Raw genomic sequence first — 14,329 nt, 5'->3', positions numbered from 1 at the left:
CTCTAGTTTATAAATGTGAAAGAGTGAAATCGTGCAGCACTCTCTACAGTAATTATCACATATCGCCTCTGTGGGGTAAGAAATATTTCTCTCCTTGCTTCACAGATGGAGACACTGAAGTACAGGAAGATTCTTGCTGTGCAAAGATGTTTGAATGCTGCAGAGAAAGGGTATATTAGTCCAGAACAAAACAGAAGTACTTGGTCAAACTGGAAGATGCCAGCAATGCAGCCAGTTCTCTGAAGGATTTTTCTTATCTTTTACTATAAACATGAAAATGTGCATGTGCAAGGAAAACCTGTTTGTCTTTCAAAGTCATATAGGGTCAGGTACATGAAAAGTCTAATTAAGCTTTCTTTAGTTGCTATTAATCTGTTCCCTGCCAATGCCTTATATAAAAGAATTAGACAGGAACATCATTGAGAGCTCTGCAAAGAACTACAGCCATCACTTTGAAAATTTACTCACAGTGAAACATGGGCTCAGTTCCTCCTCCTGTTATCACTGCAGTAGATCACTAAAGCATATTTTGCATTCACTCCACCCATGGGACTTCTCTTGAAGGTAATGGGAGTTCAGTGTGGGGAATTAGTGCAATATTTTATAAAGCAGAGTATGTAGGAAGAGCTGAACTAAACCCCACAATTTCTACTGTTATCTACTTAACACATACTTCTGATTACACCGTATGAATATGGGAAGAACTGTGAATTCTTCATAGAAGTAGTCATTTACAATTTCCTCCTCCATGTATAAAAAATCAGTGAGGAATGGAGATAACTATTAACTTCTCTCTGATTCCTATAAGCAGATTTAGAAGCTGCTATGACGTGCCCCAGCTGGATGTGCTAACACCACGCTGACTTCACTGGAGGGGGGCAATGCTAACCCCTGCCACTTGCTGTGCTCAGAGGGAAATGGGTCATGCAGAAAGAGAAGAGTGCTAGGAGGTCTGAGGAAATGCACGTTTTACGATGGGCTTTATTTTGAGGAATGTAAACACAATACAGAAAGTTTAGAAAAAAATATATATTATTTTTGGCCACAGAAAAAATTTAAAGATAGAGGTACTCCATGGGATAGCAATCCAAAGTTAGCTCTTGCTTAGGATCTGCAATGCTAGAACAAACCAGTGGCCCAGCAGCAGGCACTGCTGTGAAATGACCTTAACACTGGTGAGGGAAATCCTGCAGCAGGGTGAGGGAAAGAGTCTGGTTCCCCGTGGACTGACTGAGTACTCTGTGCAGACTGAGCCTTTTCCCTAACCCAGCCAAGCATGTGAAAGACTAAGATAATCCATATTGGACTTAGTTAGAGGAATGTTATTAAAACCCACAGCATAATTTAAAACAACAAAAACAAAAATGAAACAAAACAAAACAGACAAACAACAACAACAACAACAACAAAAAACAACCAACCAACCAAACAGATTGCTGGTTTGTGCTTACATTGTAGTAGATAAATTTTTGTTTTCCAGAGTTAGGTAAAAAAAATATTATTAAATAGTTTTTTGTTTGTTTGTTTTTGTTTTTCAGTACCTCACATGAGAACTACCTATTGCACATCTAAGCCTGGGGATGCAATCACAATACCTATAAAGTACAATTAGCTGTCAATTATAACGCGGCAAGTGCAAAGTGCAACTTTGGGGTTATGAGAGGAGCTTTGCAAAAAATGTCTTTACAGACAACTGTAAGCATTTACCAGTAGGTATCTGAACAGCAGCATCTTTCAGAGAAAAGAGCAGGTGTCGACGCATAGCTTCTTCTGCCAGGGAAGTGAAGTGAGAGCAGAGGTTTGTTCCACTAGATGGCACCCGGCGCCAGGATCATATTTTTGGGTGATCAGGAGGAGAAAAAAGAACGTTGTGCAGGAAAGCTGAACTGACCCAACTCCCCTACACGCCCCGAGTGCTCAGCCCAGGAAAATGAGAACTGCAGATCTTAGCTTGCTTCCCCTCTGAAAAATTAAAATCTCGGGCTACAAACAAACAAACCAATCAAACAGACAAAAAAAACAGAAGGCAAACATGGCAAAAGCTGTAGGGCTTTCTACCCTGAATCTACTAAGAGGCTGTGAGAAGGCTGAAATTAAAAAGAAGAAGAAATTAAATCTGTGCAGAGTCCCTGCAGGGTTATTTACCCTCTCTTCTACTTCGGCCTTATTTTCATTTTTAAATAAGGTCCTTGGTGTGTATGTCATTGACATATACCAATTGTCCTGTAGAGAGCCAGATTGCACTACTCCTCCTTCCACAGGGAGTTCATCTTCACAGCAGCTCTCATGGAAAAATGTTACAGTCCCGTACCCTTTATAAAATATCATTTGTCAACATATCAGCTGAGGATGTTCCCAAATTGGCACATCAGACGCATGGAAACCTCTCAATAAAACCTGCAAAATGCTTATTCAAGTCCCTTTTGGCACAGCCAGAGTCTGGAAAGTCTATGGAACATGGAAGAAAGAATTAGAAATTTCCTTTAAAAAACAATTTATGCTGACATTAATGTCACTTTATTTATAAAGTGATGCTACAGGTTAGATTATTTGGCTTCCTTAATAGTTAGCCCTAGCAGAGCTATCCCTCGTTTTTATCGGCCCATGGAAGGCAATGATGTTGCCTGTGGATTGCAAATTTTGTTGTCACTGAAGGACCTGGGGCACCAAACTGAACTGCACCTTGTGCTGTGTCAGCGTGTTGGGTCCTGACTTCAATGATCTTCATCTACACCCATCTATCAGGGCGGTAATCCTGTATTAAATATGAAATATGTGAAGAGATTTTCATACCTTCATCCAATAGAGACTGTACTACCAGCTCATTTGATGCATTGAAACACCTGTTATATCCAACATCAACCACTACACCTGCCCTTTCTCTTCTTGCACTACCCTAAAATATACCTAAAATTTCTCCAGAAGAATGATAAATGCCCATGTACCATGGAAATGCTAATAAGCCATGCCTTCCACCACTAGCATGTGCTATGATCAGCTGAAAGATCAGTGCAGTTGTTACTTTGCAATGTGGATTGCAATGCCTGTATACGTATCTACAGCCTAAACTGCTTTGTAAATCATACCATTCACAACACAAAACACAGCCACCCTTCCAACTGTCCTCCTGCCAGCAGCTGCCTGATCCAACATCGCATCATACCATGGGGACCCCAATGCCTGATACAGCTGTGTGCCTTCCAGCACCATTTCACTTTCCAAATCTTCCCCTCATAGTGGATTTGTCTCCTCTGACACATTTTTCCCTCAGCTGACTGCACCATGACTAAAACAACATGAAGAGAAAGGTAAAACACAGATGAGTGTGTGATAAAATTCAGGCTGGGTTGACAAGAAGCTCATTGTCAGGGATGAAGAAAGGTCATGCAGTAGTAGCAAACTGCCTGGATCCCTGCATTGTTAATTTTTAGCATTTCTGATATACGCTATGTATGATACTTCTGTCTTCACCTCTACTGTTTTTCTGGGATCAAACTGTGCTGTCTCTTGAAAGCTTTTACTTTTAGCCACATTTAGAGCAGATATAAAGCTCATGTGTTCATGCTGTGTGTTCAGCCTGTTGCTTGACATCCTTTCAACCCACAGATTAATTTCAGATATATTGGCCACAAGAATGGAGTTTTCAAAAGCGAAATAAATCCAGTAAGCAAAAATGAAGACCAGAGACAGGGAAGGGAAGAGAATGAAGAAATGTGGAATGTTTCACAATGGGATGCCAGAACATTGACATGGAAGATGGTGAGACGTCTCTCAATTCCCATGTTCCACGTGTACATGGAAAAAAACTTAACCTTGAGCTCATGATTTTTTATGGTGGGTCAGTCACAGAATATATGTTGTAGGGAAGCAGGATTTGTGAGCTCCAAGGCTCACAGATTGCAAAATAGGTATCCCATGTACAGCTTTATTTGTATAAAGTATTTTTTCTTGATCGTTTGGTGGAAGCCAAAGAAAGTTATTTCAGCTTTTATTTCTATTATTTATTTATTTATTGTGGGTGTGAGAACAAGTGTGCTGAGGCAAATCCTAGGATATCACCTGGACTTAAGGGGAAACATTTTCCTCATGATGACAATCAGGCAGTGGGGCAGGGTGCCCAGCAGGGCTGTGCAGTCCGTGTCCTTGCACCTTCCCAAAACTCTTCTGGATAAAGCTCTGATCAGACTGCTTTGAGCTGGAGTTCAGACATCATGAGGTCCTTTCCAACCTGAATTTTCTGGTGATTCTATGATTGCCTTGTACATAAACCAGGTAGATTTTTTTATTTTTTTATTATTATTTTTTTTAATTTTGCAGATTTTTGTGAGCTGTTGCAAGGATCCCAAACATCTGCTAGCTGTTTAGCCATAATGTATAGAAATGATAAACTACTGAACAAGCACAGTAAATACTGAAATTACATTTCAGCACAACTTATTGTTATTTTTTGCCATTGCTTTTAAACACTCTGCACTTACAGGAGATGGGGGACCTAAAGAAAGAGGCATTGTGTGATAGAAATTTATTACATATTATGACTTGTAATCTTTCATGCTATATGCTTTATGTAAACCAATATGCTCTCATTAACTTTAGAAATGTTTTGTAAAGCTTATGTGGCATTATTGTTTGTTTGCACTTACCTCACACTCTCTGGAAAGGTAAACTATAAACCCAAAGGCTCATAGCTTCAGTATAATTTTGAGTGCGTGTATTGAAGCAACATCAGAATCCTAGAAACAGACTATTTCTCTATCTGCTTGCAGCTGAGATGCTAGAGAGAGCATTTGTGTCAAGGGAAACTGTTGAAAGACCCAAAGCTTAAAGGTGATGCCTCAATTCTGACTAAGTTTAAGGAACTAAACTCCCCTGGATAGATCCTCCGACAGTACTCTGGTGAATGGCCAACTGTGTCTCTCAGCCAGATGCCAACACATCTACATTCTGGCCAAAAACTTGAAAACTGAAATATGAAATTCACGTAGTCGGACTCTCCAGGGAAACTGAGTACTTCTGTTTCCAGACTGTGTCATCTTTTGTACAACACACAGCACAGTGGATTCTGCAGCTGATTGCCAGACCATTTCAAAGGGCTGTCACTGGGAAACCATTTGTCAAGATACACATTATTTTGCAGAATTATTAATGGATGAGTTTTAAAATCAAGGTATTGAATAATTGCTTACCCATGAGGTATTTTGCTGAGGACATAATATGCCGTGTATGAATGCTGATACACCTGCAAAATGAAATTAAGAAACAAAACAGAAAAAAAAGATTAGTAGTTGTCACCTGCATTAATAGGGTTCTTTCTCTGAATAAAATAAAATAAAATAAGATAAAATAAGATAAAATAAAATAAAATCTAGTATTTATGGCTAGGGAGCTGTAATAAATACTTCAAAATCTGTAGTACAAAAAAAGAACAAACAAAAAACAACAAAAAGAAAAACACAATACATGAATTCACCTAGCACTGTTGTGTGTGCTTTTCATCTTGACTTTATTACAGTTTGGCAAATCGTATACATCCAGATGCTCAGTGTCGTTACCATGACTACCAGGTCTTTGATTAATTTGGGGGCACATGCTGTCCACACGGGCTAAATATAGAACAATCATTAATGAGGACACCTTGGTCAGCTGGAGACATTCTCCATCATTATAACTAGACACAACAGGGATACAACACATATTTCTCTGCTTTATTCCTGCATAAATAAGAAGGGAGTGACACTAGGTGATCTCAGAGTGGGTTGTAAGACCCGTGTCAGCTAGCAAATGAAACCTTATTGACTTCGGGCATAAAGCTGACCTCACATTTGTTTGACCTGTTAAGTTGCTAAGTTGCATCTTCATATCAATTTGCAGTCTTTGGGCCCTGGGGAGGAGCTTGTCAGCTTGTATGGCAGGTCTTCTCAGTAGGGAGACTTTATGACTTATTTTCTAAGTAGTAAATAATAATAATACCAGTGTCAAGGTCAGTGATTTAAGAATCAGTGGACTATTTTCCTCTAGTGACAATGCATTCCCTAATAGGGATCTGTGGTTGTCCAAGGTGAGAAACACTGAGCAACACAAGAGGCTGGACAGTAGCATGAAGTTCTAAATAAGAATGAATTTATACATATTTATATAGGCACCCACTTTTGCAATTATGCCCTGTTACTATATATACATATATAAGTATATTAAAATCATTCAATTTGACACTTATTTCAAATTTTAACTCTCTTGGCTTCCAGTAGCTCTCAAAAAGCATTCCTTCCCAGAGGACAAAAAGAGAAACTTTCCTGAATACTTTCTTCACAAATAAAGTTTGTCTGATAATGATTTTTTTTTATTTATTTTTTTTCCCTAGGTACCTCTCATTTGGGACATTTTAATTTTTTATTTTTGACTTATGTTAAGAAACCATGAGATGTCCTGGATAGCACTGCAAGCCTCAGCAATGACCATCCCAGGCACACTGCTAGCATCACAGACAAGTAAGCATGGCTTCCTACAAGTCACTCTCAAGGGCAAGCCTGCACAGTGGTGTCTAAGATGCTCCCATCTATTTGGGGCTTAGTAGAGAGGCAAAGAAACACCAGGTACATCATCCTGTAGATGCTAAAACAAACTTCTCTGTTACAATTTGAATCCAAACACTAAATCTTTACATTACTGAAAAAAATCCCTGGGGAAAAATAAATAAATAAAAAGAGAAAAAATCTACTGCTAGAATATAGAGGTGACAACAATGATCTTCTCCCTGTGAAATGCAGAGACTGATGACAGACAGACCTGAATCCCTTCCTTTCTGCTATTCATTCATCTCATTCCAAGGATATTACCAGGTTGTATGCCAAAACCATATGCCCTTTGAGGCATGCGGATACATAAATTCTCCCCTGACAAGGTCAGTCTCTGGTGTATTACGTCAGGGAAGGTCTAGTAGCACAAATTCTTTTCAAGATAGCGTTTATTTTAGTATGCGTCCTTTTCAGATCCACCTTTACAGATGACATCAAATAAATTATTTATCTCATCTACCCCCAGTCAGATCAAAACTCAAAGGAGCTCTTGAAGCTTAAAATGCTGAAAATGGAGACCTTGCCGAAGCCCATGGCCTTAGGTTTTATTCCAGACTTGCTGAAGTTCTGAAACTGCTAAAATTCCTGAAGTTCTGAAACTGCTAAAATGCTAAAATAAATACTGAGCAACTTTTGTCTTTGAGTAGGAATGGCAGTAGGATGTAGAAAATGATGTAAATATAATAAATATAAACTACGCAAAGACTGGCCTTCAAGGTAACAATCCACTGTGTAGTCTCTTAGCAGAGGCAGAAATCAGCCCCCAGAATAAGTATGAACAGATGGCTTCAGGACAAGATGGAGAATTGTGTCAAGCTGGAGGGAAAAGTAACAGCCAGGGAAGTTGTGAGTAGGACATCTACTGGTGACCCTACTTGTGGTACAGAGTCCCCACAGCCATGCTGGAGAGTTCAGAGCTGTCTTAGAGCCACTAATGGAGACTAAATGATTTCTATTTTTTTAATTTTTATTTATTTATTTATTTATTTTTGAGAGAGAGTTTAGGATGGGGGGTGGGGGGGGGGGGGGGGGGGGGGGGGGGGGGGGTGAGATTTGTAGGAGTTTCAGAGAACTCCTTTATTTTCTGAATATTACTTGTTATCCTGTCTTGGGTCTTCGGCAAACTCTAAACTTTCTCACATTAGCTGTGCCTTTAGCTTGTAGTCTTCAAAGGCTTGTAGCTTGCAGAGTTCATTCACAGGATCAATCCTTCCTCAAATAAATCTTTAAAAGTCAGTACATTTGCTCACATAAACAACAATAACCTATATGAGAAAAGACTTCAGGATCAGATGTATATTATTCTTTTAGTTCTTGAGCACAACAGCCCATGCAGATCAAAAGTCCTTCTCATCCCTATTTCAAACATGTTTGGAAAATACATTGTGAGCAACCTCCTTAAACTGGTAGGGGGCCAAGAGAAACACCATTTAATGTCTTCCTGAGAACTGAAATGGCTGCTTTCCTCTTAGATATGTAAAAAAACATGAAATTATTTTAACTTTTTGAGATGAAGACTAAATATTCTTAATATCTCAACTGAAAAACTGAGTCAAATTCAATTGATTACCTCTCATTAGGAAAACCCCACATCAAGGAAAAGTGCAGAAAAGAGATAATTCTTCTAACACCCAAAGTACCAGACTGAACAGGTCTTAAAGGGGTTCATAATCATTTCACGTATCCTCTCTGATTTTATTGTTTCTTCAACAAAAATAGCAGTGTTAACTCTCTGCATTCCTCCTATCTATCCAAGAGGTGTAGTAAGAGTTTATTGCACTGATTTGATGTTCTTAGCCCAAATTTTTGGCTGCATATCAGAGGCACCTTCTCTCAGTAGAGAGACACATGCAAAGTAGCAGTTTTTGGCAATGATTTCCTCTGTAAAACTTTGTGTGCCAACTCTTCCTGCCAACATAGGTCAGAACAGGTTTAAGACAGTTCTGAAGGGTTTTAAGTATGACCAGAATCAGATCACAAAAACTTCCATGCCAGCTGCAATCAATGAATGTTGTAAAAGACATTATACTAAAACCACTGTGCCAGAAGCACTCTCCCACAGGGTCTCTTATCCCAGGTCACAGCTCAGATCTTGCTTACTTTCAGTCTATGTTATTCACTGCAACGTGTGCCTGGTTTTGCTGAAGTCATAAAGGGACTAAGAGATGGCTCTATATGTTTCTGTTCAAGTCTTCTAAAGGCAATTATCACCCTCAAATTCAGAAAAATGCAGGGCTAATTATGTAAGACAAGACTTTGCTCTGAAGCCACTGACCTTGTTTTATGTAATCAACAAAGAAACCTGGACCTGACCATATGACAGCAGGAATGCAAACATTGCAGCATGTGTAGCAGTAGAGCAGTGTCTCCTTTTTCCTAGCCACCAAATTCTGAAACAGCAAGTAAATTTTGATTCCTACGAGCTACAGAAATGAACTGGAAGAAGCAATTTCTGTTCCACACCAGAGCAAAATATGGTGTGGACAGTAGTGTAATGTCTCCTTGAAAGCCCTTCTATGATCTCCAAGGACACAAATCCTAATCCATCCGAGCTTATTAAACAGAAAACATATTTTATTGAAAAATAGAATGGATTTGGACTCATCTATTAATTGTGATTATTCATATACTTTAAATTAGAGTTTATAGCTCTTGTTCATGCCCCTAAACAACTGCAGCAGTACTTGACATAAGTCCAAAAAGACAGGCAGACTCCTTGTGACCTTCCCACATCTCACCAGGTTTGTCACACAGGCACAACCTGGACGCAACAGGGTGTTCACCTTCATTAACTCCTTATTAAAAGTTTGAACCTTTCATCATTATTTTCAGTTTGGCACTGCCTCTGCAACTCACAAAACATTAGGAAAATGTTTTGGATGGAAATTCAGGATTTTTTTTAGAAGGAAAGTGTGAAATAGTTTCTATCATATGGCTGTGATGAAAACGATATGCTATCTGCTGAGGATATAGCACTATCATCAGAACAAAAAAAGGAAGAGTTTAGTTTACAGTTCCATCTTCCATGCCAGTTTCTGTCACACTTCGTGGGCTGATACCCTGCTAGCAACTGAAGTAATCTGCATTCATCGAACGGTTTCCCTTAATGTCTGTATGACAAGGTGCTGAATCAATGGAAATAAGACACACATGCAGGCAGTAAAAACTTTCTTTTAGGATGTTTAGAAGAAAATTCCCCAACCCAGTTCAATCTTCTCATCAGCCAATAGGGTGTTCTATCAAAAAAAGTTAGTTTAGTGTCTTATCTCTCAGTGTATTGAACAGTTTTCTGATCTGAGATTAAACACCAATGGACTGTCTGCCATGACTCCCCGATTATTACTTACTTGATAAATACAGGAATAAAACAAATTTTGTGTCCATTTTCTAAATCACTCCATAGAGCCATCTGGTCCTTCATGCTGTATTATTACTTAGATTAAATTATTACCTAGGAAACTCACAAATAATCCCATAGAGTTTGAAAGGGAACAGCCATAGAGTAAGTTAAAATTGTAAGCTGCATTATAAAGAAGTTTGAAAGGCTTAATACAAAATATCTACTATTTTGTGTTTTCTTCACATTCAGTAATCATACATCCAAAAAGTCACCCCAGCATACCCATACAGAAATGATCATTCCAAATAGTCATCAAAAAAACCCCCTGCACAATAGTTGGCTGAAGTGCGAGAACAGTGAGAAAGCATTTTAACATAATTAATCATAAAGCTCTCAGTAGTTATCTGGGTAAAAGGAACTGCTTTTTATTCTGTAACAATAAAGTATATCTCCAAATAGTGGATTCCCTCAGGTTTCTTAACAGACCCAAATTATCCTTATAATATATTCCTATTCATGCACTACAGTAAGATAGTAAAAATAAAGTGCATGTGGCTGGTGAAACAGGAACTGCCAGATCCATTAAAAGTGTTTCCCACAAAGAGTCTCCAAAAAAATGTTTTCTGGACAGAGATTCTGTAGCCCATTTTCTTACTTGTGCTATGAGCAGACAACCCCCCAAATGCACATATGGAATTCAGTCCAATTGAATAATCCCAAACATGTGACATAATTACATGCTACACCTTTCATAACGGTCTTGGCACTCCATAAAACTGTAATTCATGCTGTGAAGTAAAATATGCAGGTAAAAGAAGAATTATCCTTTAATATCTGTGATACTTTACCACATATTGAAGGTGACAAATTAAGAGGGAAAAGAGAATAAAGTGATGGCAGAATGTAGGAGGGTTGCAGCTCCATGTTGGCAAGCAGCATGAGTGCTTGGTACCCCGTTATCTAATGATGGCATGAACAGGGGACAAAAAAAATGTTCAGAGGGAAAACCACAAGCAAAGGTTAGCTACAGGTTGCATTTCTTTCTACAACATGCAAGTACTATGCGCGGTAAAGGATGACCCACAGTCAAAGCTACACTGCCACACTGATTTTTCTATCAGTCCTTCATCAACGAGCAAATGCTGTGTTGTTTCTCCAGGGTAATAGATGTCATTCATATAAATTTTCCATTAGAGACAAGGATAATTGTCTGACTAAAAATACTGCATTGCCATACTTCTTTATGGTATTCTGTGGAGAATCAAAGAAGGTCACTGTACCTGCTTGGAGAATTTTCTGTATTTTTGATGAAAGTTAACATCAAAGACTAAATGTGAGTCATCATTTGCCTTCATCAAAACTCCTCATGATACTATCAGTTTTGTTGGGTCTGTACAAACAGAAGATGTATGAACCATTCCATTCTGTTGAGAAAAAATCCTTCATTTCCCATACTAATTTGAACTGACCCTCCAAAAAGGATGAAAAAAGACAGTCCTGTAGCTGAACACTAACTTCTTGGTAATGCTTTGTCCAACTTCTTATCTTTCAGAGATATGTTTAGGTGAAATTACATTTTTTCTTGATTCTCCTTCATATTTGTGATTTAGAGCACAAGGAGCTATCTCTGTTTGAGGCATATTTTGTAGGTAATTAGGTAATAGTCTTTCATTTATTTATTTTTAGTTCGTGGAGACAGATTGGCCATAAGTATTCTCCCCAGCCCAATATTTTAGCAAAGTATTACCACCATTTTATGCTTAATAGCCACTCCATAGTAACCAACTTGGAATTAGACTCTCTGAAAAGCCGTATCTATTTCTTTTGTGTCACTGTAATGAAAAAAAAAAAAAAGAGAGAAAAAAGGAAAGAGAAAAAATCCATACAAGTATTTTGTACCCTAAGCTTGATTGTTTGTAAGAACCAACCAAATCAATAAAGCCATATAATTTGAGGTCTTTTCAACATTCTCACCTTTCAAATTCATTATGATACTGACCTATTTTGTTTTCATCTGAGGCAGCAAACTCTCTTTTGTCTCTACATTGTATTATCCTTTTATACTTTATGCCTTCCCAAGTAATGTACCTCTAATACAGTGTCATGCCGTGTGCCAGCTTGTTACAGCAGCCTTCTGAGAAGCACTGCCTATTTCTCTTTGTGCCTCTAATAAATTAGAAAAACCATAATGAAATGCTATCATCGAGTATTCCCTGTGCATCATTTCAGATGGCAGCCAAACAACCCCCAGCTGTTCCCAAACACCCAATTTAGGACGCTCTTTCCACAGCCAGATGATCAGCCCCACAAGTAAAGTGGTTGCAACCTTGGGCAGTGTGCACCAGTAATGCTGTGCCATGCTGGGGTAGTCTGGTGAGCTCAGGAAAGGACAGAGGCAGGGAAAATAGTTTTAGGTAGGAAGGGCGATTAGAAGAAGGGGTCTCAGGTTATTGAGATGCAGAGCATTTGGCAACTGGTTACCTTTGTTATAATTGTCTCTGTATTCCACAGGAACAAACTTAAATTAACATTTAGGCAAAAGGATCAAGATCTATACCTGGGGATTGCATGTGTTATTATGAGAGAAGGGAGGAAACCATTTATTTTGGAAAGGAGAGGATCCCAATGCAGCAGCCAAAGAGTTAAGCATACTTGTTCCTGGGCAAAACGATGCAGCCAACATGAAGCAACCAATATCTCAGGGAGACCTAATGGGTCAGTGCCTCATCTCAGTTACATCAGTGTGAATAAGGAGCTGCTCCACTGCTACTCAATGTCATATAAAATCAAGGACCAGATATTGGATATCTCCAGAACTGGGAAGAAGTGTTAGCAATTACTTTGGAAGAAGAGAATGAAATGGTCTGTACAAGGGATGGAGAGTGGGAGAACAAAAGAGATCATCAAGAAAAATCTTTGCATGACTCTATTTTTTAAATCTTTCAGCAATTCAATCCATTTTCTCTGAAACTGAAAATTAAATTGTTTCAATATGAGCCTGAAGGAGCCTGAGGCTATAAGCTCATCCTTGGTGTGCAGAGGACGATCAGAGCAGCTCTCCAGTCTGGTGGTGCTGTGAATGGCCAGCCCTCCTGCCACCCATGCTGGAGAGGCTTCCTTGGAGCAGAATCAATCTCGCAACAAGGTGACATTGGGAAAGGATGGCATATTCATGCCTTGGGGTCTTGCTTTTTAGAAGCATTCATAACACAAACTCAAGCCATTTGTAACAGGGTCATATGCTGAAGGCAACACACACAGTTAATATGTAAATCTCTCCCACAAATATACTTGGGGGCGTGGGGGGTGGAGGGGGAGTGCTGGCATTCGAAGCTGATTTTCTAGTTCCCATTCCAAAGGTCTCTGAACCAGCTAAACCAAAGAATTACTCCTTTACAAATAATGTCACCTCTAGTTTGTGAGATAACCACAAATAAAGTGTGATGGCTGCATCCAATACAGTAATAGATGGACTACAGTGCTGTAAGGTAGTGCTGCTACTTCATGTTCAACAAACCAATTATCTATCTCAGTCATTTCACGATAATAATTCCTTATTAAAAGTTATGTTTCCAAATTATGCATTTGAGAGCCTTATTCTACTGATGATGTCAAAAGAGAACTTGGTTGCCAGTATTAGGATTGATGCCTTTGTGACATGAGGGAAGTAAAGCGGATGTTCTTTTTGTTACAAATGCAGGTCCAGAATCAACTTAGGCTACAGGTATTAACATACAGCTCATGTGCCAGATCTTGCCCCTAGGAGAACGTTAATCCAATCTGCCAACTGCTGCTGCACTCTAATACAGCTCTGCCCTGCCAAGCAATTACAAAAGCCTCCTTTTGCTCCCGAGCCACCTGTCCCTCACAGCACTCCACTGGCACCAGCAGCATGAGCAAGCACTTGCAGTCACTGGCTTAAAGGACGACTGTTCCATTTTTTAATCGTAAATAAAATGGCAGCTACAAAGCACTCTGAAGCTTTTTTTGCACCAGCATTTGTGCACTCATTGCTGCTCTGTCCTAGGTTACTGGGGAGTATCTGCAATCAAGTTATTAAGAACTGTGAGTAAGGGTTGAATAATGTGTTCTTTATGTTACTGATCTTTTATTTTTTTAAAACTTCTGTTGGTATTCACATCACATGGTATAAGCTCCCAGGTTCCCCTCTTGCTCTACAGTAAACCTTAGTGTAAGACTGGATGAAAATTCTCCAAGCATTGCACTTGCCTGTTTTGAAGTCCTGTTGAGAAACTTGAGAGTAAAATTGTTGAGTACAAAGTTAATGTTGTGATTCTAACATACTCTACAATATATCCAAGGAAAAGGTAAAAACAAAAGAACAGCAACAACAAAAAACAGAAACTAATAACTTTTCATTATTACCTAATAACTATGAATACAAAAGCAGCTG

The 14,329-nt window shown here is 38.9% G+C and overlaps 1 protein-coding gene across 7 annotated transcripts in view; it reads right to left on the bottom strand.

Moving 5' to 3' along the window:
• Nucleotides 1–14,329, bottom strand: part of DPP6 (dipeptidyl peptidase like 6) — a 551,821-nt gene that overhangs the window by 110,867 nt on the left and 426,625 nt on the right. For all 7 annotated transcript variants that reach the window (XM_035317871.1, XM_035317875.1, XM_035317869.1 and 4 more), the window contains one exon: nt 5,187–5,239. In XM_035317871.1, coding sequence (XP_035173762.1) covers nt 5,187–5,239 — 53 coding nt within the window. The remainder of the gene's footprint in view (nt 1–5,186; nt 5,240–14,329) is intronic.

Source organism: Oxyura jamaicensis, chromosome 2 (assembly GCF_011077185.1).
Source record: "Oxyura jamaicensis isolate SHBP4307 breed ruddy duck chromosome 2, BPBGC_Ojam_1.0, whole genome shotgun sequence".
NCBI lineage: Eukaryota > Metazoa > Chordata > Aves > Anseriformes > Anatidae > Oxyura > Oxyura jamaicensis.
This window is presented reverse-complemented; position numbering and strand designations above follow the sequence as displayed.